Below are 9,844 nucleotides of genomic sequence, written 5' to 3'. Positions count from 1 at the left end.
ATACATATATAACAACATTTTCTACATTAAATTCATGAACAAACAATTTCATTATGAAGATCATGGCAAATAACAAGCACATTTGACATATTCATAAAGTTTAAATGTAAATGACTACTATAAATGACATACTTTTTAAAAACAAACAGAACTAAAAAATTTATAATAAAAAGGTACCTTAATAAGTTGTAGATGAACAAAAAGTAATAAATTGCAAGTTTATGAACCTGCATTTATGTGAAAGTTGATGAAGAATTTGTGAACCCTAATTTTTCGAAAAAAGATTAAAAAAAAAAACAAAAACAAAAAAAATAGTACCTTAAGTGAATGTAGGAAGATGACAGAACTAACTAGTAGTAGAAACTTGAATTTGATGAGATTAATTGAAGGATTGAAGTTGATTTCAATGGTGGAAAGAAGATGGAGATTTCGTGGGTTAAGTCGCTGATACGAAATCGGGTGAAATGAGGAAGGAGGAAGAAGGCTGCTGTATTTAGGCATGCCTGAAGTTTTTGTTAGTAATAGCGAAATAAGGATTTGACCAGTCAACCTTTATTTCGCTGTTAGTAACAGCGACTTGAGGTTTGACTAAAATTTTGACCATTTCTTTTAATTCGCTGTTAGTAAGTACGTGTATACACCAAGTCTAGCTTTAGATTCAAGAACGATTATTATAAAAATAAAATTCGAACGAAACTTGTTTTTGAATAAATTTATTAAAACATCTTATTTTTTTTCAAATTTTCACAAAAATAACCATGAAAGTTTGGGAAGGAAGGATACTAGGATAGTATTGAGAATACTCCATGGATTACTGATTTTTTAAATGGGGAGCGAAGAGAGAGACAACATATCTAAAGACACCATGCATTATAAATATTTTCATGTCAACTTGATCCATGACCATGAACATGGACTTAAGGCCAATTTCATAAACGCATATTGGGGCTCCAAAATTGAGCTAATTTCTCTAGTTAGCTTTAATTTAGTGCAATTGTGATAAATTTTTAAATGAAGATATTGTAAAAGATACTCCCTTCATTTTTTTTTTATCTTTCACATTACTATAATGGGTAGTTTTAAAAGTTCTTCCACTTTAGAATACTTTCTATTTTTAGAAAGTTTTTTTATCCCATTTTTACCCCTTAAAAACCCCTATTTTCTTTTAATGTACCCCTTTTCTTTTATTTATAATTATTTTCTCTCTCATACTTTCAATACAATCATTACTTCACTCTACTATTTAATTAAAATAATACCCACTACAACCTCATACTTCCAATACAATCATTACTTCACACTACTATTTAATTAAAATAATACCCACTACAACCCAAAGATTATATCTTCCTTAATATGTGTGAAAAACCCAAAGTGAAAGATGAAAAAAGAACGGAGGGAGTACTTCTACTACTATCAAATAATTAATTAAAGATAATTTTAAAACTAATTCTTTAATTGGTTCTTTCTCAACGAATGTTATTCAAGTAAAAGATCACGATGAAAATAAACAAAAGAGAAAAGAATTGAGCTAATGATTTTTCTTCTTTTATTCGAAATACTCCGTAATTTTTAGCCAATTAATAAGCTTGCTAGAAAATTTTTTTCTTGTGAATGATACTTTAATTGCATACTTGAATGATTGAAAATATTGAAAAAAAAAAACTTGAAGTTTTAGTGGCTTTAGGAGAAATTTGGATTTTAATTCTTATAATTTTAAAGTTGGATATTGTATTCGACACACGAAAAAAAAATACAGAATAATTCAACATTTTATTTATTTATGTATAATAATCTCAACTTTTGATTAATTATGAATAATTTCAATTTTAAAATTACTTACCAAAAAATATTATTGGCCAAATGGTGACTAGCTTTAATTTTACCTGTTAGTTGCTACAAAAACAAAAGAGAAATAAAATTAAAAGTCAAATATATTAAAAATTAAGTTAAAGTTAAAAAATCAACTTACTTGATTTCTCTTTTAATTATTTTATTTTTTCAACTTTTGAATAATTTAATTTTGTTGTAATTTTCATATTTTTCTATGCAAAATGACTTGTTTTATAGCTTAAAGGTTACTTTGTGCATTCTTAGCAAACACCCTTTATAATTATGAGTATTCATGATTGATAAAAAATTGAGATTATTAGAGAAAAATAAATTAAAAAATTTAGATTATTTTGGATAAACTTTTTCATGGAAAATTCATTAAAAAGTAAAATGATCTAGTACTATTATGTTGGGAAATGCGGTTTACTAAGCATTACTTTACTTCGCCAAAAATTAGTATTTTTCAAAGGCCAAAAATTTTTTTTAAGTGAAAACAACACTCTTTCTGCTTGAAAAAAGTTTTCATTGTCATTTTAGTTATATCAAATGTTGTTTTTATAAGTAATTTTTCTATTTATATCATAAATTTTAATTAAAAATAATCTTATACATTTTCATTTTAATATTTAATAATAATAATACATATGGTCACCACATATATTCTATTAACTTTTTAAAAAATATTTTTTATTAATTGTGGTCTCCATATTTTTCCAAAAACTTTATTTTAATATTTTTTTATGTTTATAAGTTTCATTTTTTCACCATCAAATTTATTATTCAATAAAACATTATATCCACCATCTAAAAGATTTTACTTCCTCCTATTCATCTTAAGTATCGCATTTACTTTATGTACTCTATCTGATGCACTTATTTTATCATGAATATATTTAATAATGTATAATTAAGAATTATAATAGTTAATATTAATAAACTTTACATTAAAACGAATCAAATAAGATTTCATATGACTATGTTTTAACTTATAAATTAATAATGAAATGCAATTTAAATTAAAAGTGTTAGATAAATAGTGTTCAAAAAGTAAATAGGACACCTATAATAAATACAAAGGAATATTTTTCTTAATTCTCGTGAATATTCTATGTGGGAAACTTTATTATGGAACTTATGGAATATTATATTGATAGTATAACAAACAAATGCACAAAAAATTTATAATAACCCTCTATTGAGAGACCGTTTATAGTATAGACGCCTCTCAAGAGCCCAGCTCATATCTCCATTTTAAATTCTTGTTTTTAAAAAATAAAAAAATGCTGCTTTCTTAAAAAATAACTGTTGCTTTCTTCCCACATGCGTGTTTATATTCGGAAATATAAAAAGTCTAAACATTAACTGCCTCTTCCCCACGTTAACTTATCCCTTGAAAATGAAGAAATCAGTTTTGCATATTACAATGGAAGATTTAGTGCTTGAATTTGATCGTGGGGTTTTTTTTTTAAATAAAGCTTCATCAATGGTGGAAAACAGTGATGTTGAAAAAGACAACAATATATACTATTTGGGGAAGGTAATAAAAACTATTGTGGTTCTTCTAATTTTTTTTTATAAAAAAATTAAGGCTCATCAATAGTGGGAAACAGTGTTGTTGAAGATTTCAATTATGGCTAATTTTTGGAGAATTGTAGTAAAAGTATTTGTGGTTATATATTCATATATTTGGGGATATAACCAAAATATAATTGGTATTATAACTGTGAACGTTTGACATATATTGATGTAGTTGGGAGTAAACATTGTGTAGTAACAATATATTTAACATAATATATTTAGGGTTATAACATAGTATATTCGAGGTTATAATAACTTATATTTAGGATTATAACATAATATAATTGGTATTATAACTGTAAACATTTGACATAAATTGATATAGTTGAGAGTATAACATAGTCTGGGTTATATCATTTTTAGTTGGTTTTATAACATAATACAATTGGGAGTTTAACATTGTTTAATGGGTGTTATAACATAGTTTAATTGGGATTACAACATAATTTATTAGGGGCTATAACATAGTTTAATTGTGATTATAACATTATTTTGTTGGGGGTATAACATAATTTAGTTGGGATTATAACATTAATTTATAAATCCAAAATATCATAAACTACGCACAATTATAAACACAAATATAATCTATTATAAACCCATATATACACTATTATAAATCCAGATACACACACTATTATACTTCCAACATAATCCCAAATATGATTACATAACAATACGACAAATACCACTATTATAAATCCAAATACAATATTATAAATCCAAATATATAATATTATAATTTCAGCTACCATAAGCCCTTTGTTTAGGTACTTAATCAGTCACCTTTAATTGTTGAGTATTGTCATTTTGATCCTTAGAAGGAATCTTTACAAAAGTCAGGACAGCACCATCACTTATCTTTCCCACATTTTAAACCCTAAAATCAAGAACAAGTAAAATCAAAAAACAAAAAAATTTAAAATTTTAAAATATTAAACTACAAACTTTAATCAGGTTAAAACACCAATTTACTTTCTTTCTTCAACATCATTATTTTCACCATTGTTGTCTTCTTCAACATCACTATTTCCACCATTGATGAAGCTTAATTTGTTTAAAAAAAATAAGAGGATTGTAATTTCAACTAATATATAATATAATTAACTCAAAAAAAATTAAAATGAAAGCTTTGAAAACGAAAATGGTGAAGATGAAACATAAATACATACCTTTGATGATCTTGCAAATGTTGAATAAGATTAATAGAGAATAAACGACAATGGATTTGAGAGAGAAAGATGAAGATTGAAAACCACAAATGAACTTTAAGAGAGGACCAGGAATGATTTATGTCAGAAAAATTGAAATGAAAAATTGAAAATAAAAGTTGAAAAATTAAGAGTAGCATGTATGTCTTGCACCAAATTCAGTTATTTTTTTTTAATTTATAAATTGAGTCAACCCAAAACTTAAAATATTTATTATATAGACAGTCTCAAGTAAGAATTTTAGAATAGGAAAACTAACCGTTGTGTTACGTTGTAAACCCACATGGCCACATTAATCTTTTGTATTCATTCACAAATCACAACAAATTAAAATCCTACAATCCATTCCCATATTTGTAAATTGTAACCGATACTCATAAAATCCGCCTTTCATCTAGAATTTTTGGTAGGTTTAGCACATATTTTCTTCATCACTCCATGTGGGCAATTTTCACTATTAAGTAAGCTTTAAACGTGTTCAACAATGGTGGTTCTTTACCTTCTTTATCTAGCATCAAAAGGTGCAATTTTTTTCTCTTTAATATACAAAATCTGTTGCAAATTTCAATGTAGATTAATGGGCCGTCTTTGTTTCTTGATTACTCTTTATTCAGCTATTGGGTTGTATAAGAGCATTCTTTTCCAGGCACTAATGGGTTTAATTGTAATGGAAATTGCATCAAATCTCAACCTTTTGGTATCTAACTACAATGATTTTGGATGTGGGTTCATAATGTTTGGATTTTTTTCGAATTTATTCAATGTTTTTGTCCTATTTTTTGTTTCCATTTTAGGGTTTTTATTCTTGCTATACACAGGAAAGGGTCAAGAAAATAGAATTGATGTTGCTAAGAAGTTATCTTCTTATAATGGGACCATAAAAATGATAGGTAAAAATGGTGGTAGGGACCAAAACCTTGAGGAAATCAATGAATTTGTGAGTTTAAATGATGGGTTTAATGATAATATTGGTAAAAATGTTGAGGAAAGTGATGAATGTTGTAATGAAGACCAAGTGTTTGATGTAATTACTCTGAGAAACATGGTGAAGGATGAAAGAAAAAGGGCCAATAATGCTCATAATGAGCTTGAAAAGGAGAGAATGGCGGCGGCGTCTGCCATTGATGAAGCAATGGCTATGATATTGAGGTTACAGAATGAAAAGAGTGTTCTGCAAATGGAAATCAATCAGTTAAATAGAGCAGCTGAAGACAAGCAATTACATGATCAAGAAATTATTCAATCACTTGAATGGATTGTAATCAAACATGAATCTGAAAGGAGTATATTGGATGATCAATTGAGGATGTGTAGGGAGAAGTTGAAGATGTTTATGAAAGGTGGAGAATGGGATCAATTTGATAGTATTTGTCCAACCCCAAGTGTTTTTTATTCTTCAATGGAGGAGAGTAGGGTCGAATCGGGAATCGGCTTGCTGGATCTCGAATCATCACCAATATAATTTGGGGTAGATGTACGACAAATTTATCCTTTTGGATTCGCCAATGGTGGAATTGTTGTGGCTAATTGAAGGAGGAGGAGTCTTTTAGGGAGATTTCGAGTAGGAAAAGCCTTTGTAAGTATACTTAGTTTTCTACATTGTTGTTTCATATTTTTAAAACGATTGGAATAAATTACATTTTTTTTTTGGTTTAATAGATAGATATTTGGTTACTTCTCAATAGTATTGTGGTGTTTTTCTTTTTTTCTTAGTCTCCTTATAAATAAGGCTTATGTATTCATTTCAGTATGATATAAAAATTAGTATTTACCTACGAAAACCTTAATCTCCGCTTTATTTTCGCATTATTAATTTATTCAATAATGGCATAAGCAAGTGCTATAGCCTATAGTGCATCTCATGACCCATGAAGTAAGGTATTTTTATGACACTTCATTAATCATAAAATGCTTGCACTAACTTTACAACAAGCGAATATCATAGATTAGACTAATGGTTGAATGAAGACTCTCTTTTCTACCCTTGTGATAGAATTTTGATTCTCATTGCTTACGTGAATTTCAATTTTCCCTTCCTTTTTATTGTAGGGGATTCTCCTGACAATCTTAATCTGGAATAATAAAAAATGCATTATTAAAAGTCGCCACCTTTTTTATTGTGTCGTCACCCTTTATATAATGAATTTTCAACTTGCCCTTAATGACTTTTCATAACTTCATTTCTCTAACATCTCTCTGAAAACATTCACCGAACTAAAATTCAATATCGAAACAAAATGACAAATGAAAATGATCATCAAAATGATTCGGTAAGCATTGATATCGAATGTAAATTTTGAAAAAGAAAAACAAATAAAGGAAAAGTGGGGTAGACGCATTTCACGCAACCGAACCGCGGTCACGTCGCACGTTTCATGCGACTCCTCCGTCGTCTAGTTGTGTGTTTCACGCGACTACCCCTATTTCCTTTTTTTGTTCTTTTCAAAATTTACGATTCCTTTATTAATTTAATTTATTTTAATATTATTAAATTAAGTAATATTTCTTGCATTATTATCTTTGTTTTTTTTATTTTATACCAATTTTGTATTATTATGGTTTTATAATTATTTGATTTATTTACTTAATATTAATTAATTATTGTTGATTTTATTTTAATATTTATAAGGTAAATATTTAATTATTTATTAATTTACATTTGCAGGACATTGAAAATTTAGGTGACAATGTAGATTATTCTATGAGATTTGTTATAGATAGGATGAAATACATGCTTGGGAGGATGAGAGTTTTTGGAATTACTTTGCAGTTCACGCGTGCCTCGTATAAACAAAAAGAGGGTCGTTCGAAAGTTAGTTTATATTTACGTTATCATCGTTACGGTAGGCTTAGAGATGAATTGCATAATTTAGATAACTTTCATCGACCCGGTTCTACAAGTAGAACATGTGGTTGTAAATTTATGATAGTAGAAAGTAGTCGTAATTTAGGACAAAGACCCTGGACGGTGAGAGTGAATCCTGGTGAAAAAGTAACTAGGTTGCTAGTAGATATTCGACAATATATAAAAGAGCTTAGTGCTACTAGTATTCAACCTGCTTTTATTATGACCCCCATTAGACAAAATGTTCCTAGTATTTTTGCTAGTATGAATCAAATATACAACTTAAGGTAATCAATTAGACAAGAAGAGATAGATGGTACAATTCCAATTGGTCATCGCGCTTAGTTGAAAAGCCAGTGGCGCAAAGCTACCATGCGCTGGATTATGACTGAACGCCTCTAAGTCAGAATCCGGGCCAGAAGTGACGCATTTGCCCGCCGCCCGATTGCCGTCCTGTAGTAGGGGCTTCGGCCCCCAAGGGCACGTGCCATGGGCTAAGTCATCGCGGTAATTCAACACTATCTATATTTGGCTACAGAACACAACTATGTGGTATGGATGGATTTAGATAGTGAAGGTCAATTGAATCAATTATTAATTGCAAATCCTACATCCATTTTGACTATCCTCTTGGGCAAATATACTTCAACGATATCAAAACATTTGATACCCCCGATAAAGGCAGTGCGCGGGTGTTCATTTAATAATGCCCTTAAAGACGTCACGTATGGAGATCTAACGAACTTATAACAAAATACAATAGCTATCTCTCTGACATGGAGTCTAGTATAATTCTATAATCTCTCAGTCTGCAAGCTCACAAACTAGCTTCTGCGGTGACCATAACTCCGCCCTTGCCATGTTAAGCATATCAGGATGACGAGGATGGGGGCAAAAGGCCAAAAAGTATTCGTAGATCCATGTCTGTAACAGTGTCAGACAAACCCCAATGGTGTTGCACACAGCTTTTGATGACGTAGCCAATTAGCGATACAAAATCACTAGAGTAACGGCCCTCCAAGATACCCCATCCTGATCCATATCCACAACAATTATAGGGTGAGGTCGCATCCCAATCCTCGTCTTGTCGACTTGAAATGTCAACCCGACTACAGCCATGTATTAGGTTGTGGATTGTGTCTCTAAAGACTGAGAACTGTTGCATAGGCTCAAAATTTCACCAACGTTGATGCTCTAGTCGCCCGTTTCCCGTGATCCAGCTGTTGTCGTCCTCGAAACTTAATTAAATTGTTCGATAGCCTCACATCACCCCTATTTTTAACAATTTTTGTCCTCGAAACTCAAACGTACCTGCTCGAAAAGCTCAGGGCAACACTTTCTTATGTCAACTTCGATTTCCCATGTTGCTTCTTCGGTTTGTTGGTTCGTTCATAATATCTTAACCAACTTAAAATCCTTATTCCAAGTACATCTTGTTTTGGTATCAAGGATTTTTATTAGTTTTTCTTCAAAGGTGGCGGTCTCATTTAGTTCAATGGATTCGGTTGGATGACATGAGTAGGGTTATGAAAGTATTACATGTATATATAATCTTGAATCTAAAAAGTTCATACATAATTTTTTTTTTCAATTTCTATCTCAAGGTTAAATAAAGAGTTTGTATGTACTAAATTTATAGCATTAACATCTGCAGCAAGTGAAGCAGAATGATTGAGAAATGTCATATTTGAGATACTTATTTCATCAAAGCCTATTTCACTGTGACAATTCATATGAATTGCAGGTTAATGGGTTAAACTTATAGTCAAGTGTATAATGACAAGTCTTGTCATATTGCTCTTAGGCACATTTAGTGTAAGAAATTATCATTAATGGGGTCACAACTCTTGATTATGTGAACACTAAGTTCAATTTGACTGGTTTTTTTACTAAAGCAATAAGTAAGGATTTAATTGAACAAGCGTCAATTATAATCGGATTATGTCAACAAAACTCAATAAGAAAGCCCAATTACTCAATTAACGTCGTGTCTAAAATTCGACGTGGTGTAATTCTTTTTAAACTTTTGTAAGCAACAAGTTTCAATGACCCAGCGTTGCTTTATACCATGAAAGCGAGTTAGTCGTCAATAAAAGTTCTCAAGGCTTAGAGTTGAAGAGTTCTTGGTGAAGTATCTATCATGGGATATTTTAAATGTAAGGAGGACTTGCCCATATAAATATTAAAGTGTGGCCGCTTTAAGTTGTCAATCTTGACGTCGACTATCATAAACTTATGAAAAAATAGAGACATGACCTACATAAATTGTGTCAAATAAATGACACTATGTTATTTGTTCCCATGCGTACTTCATCTTCAAGTGGTCAAATGTGTTCAATGATCAAACTCAGAAAGGATATAATTTTAGATACAATCA

The 9,844-nt window shown here is 29.9% G+C and overlaps 1 protein-coding gene across 1 annotated transcript; it reads left to right on the top strand.

The window, feature by feature from the left end:
• The first annotated feature begins 4,670 nt into the window (after positions 1-4,670).
• On the top strand, positions 4,671-6,212 carry LOC130806354 (protein FLOURY 1-like). Its single transcript, XM_057671386.1, has one exon. The coding sequence runs from the start codon at positions 5,107-5,109 to the stop codon at positions 6,082-6,084; it is 978 nt and encodes a 325-aa protein (XP_057527369.1). The 5' UTR covers positions 4,671-5,106; the 3' UTR covers positions 6,085-6,212.
• Positions 6,213-9,844: the final 3,632 nt, after the last annotated feature.

Source organism: Amaranthus tricolor, chromosome 2 (assembly GCF_026212465.1).
Source record: "Amaranthus tricolor cultivar Red isolate AtriRed21 chromosome 2, ASM2621246v1, whole genome shotgun sequence".
In the NCBI taxonomy this organism is placed as follows: Eukaryota; Viridiplantae; Streptophyta; class Magnoliopsida; order Caryophyllales; family Amaranthaceae; genus Amaranthus; species Amaranthus tricolor.
This window is presented reverse-complemented; position numbering and strand designations above follow the sequence as displayed.

Excerpts from the sequence above, each read along its gene's own strand:
- LOC130806354 (XM_057671386.1), top strand. The coding sequence starts at position 5,107 with ATGGTGGTTCTTTACCTTCTTTATCTAGCATCAAAAGGTGCAATTTTT.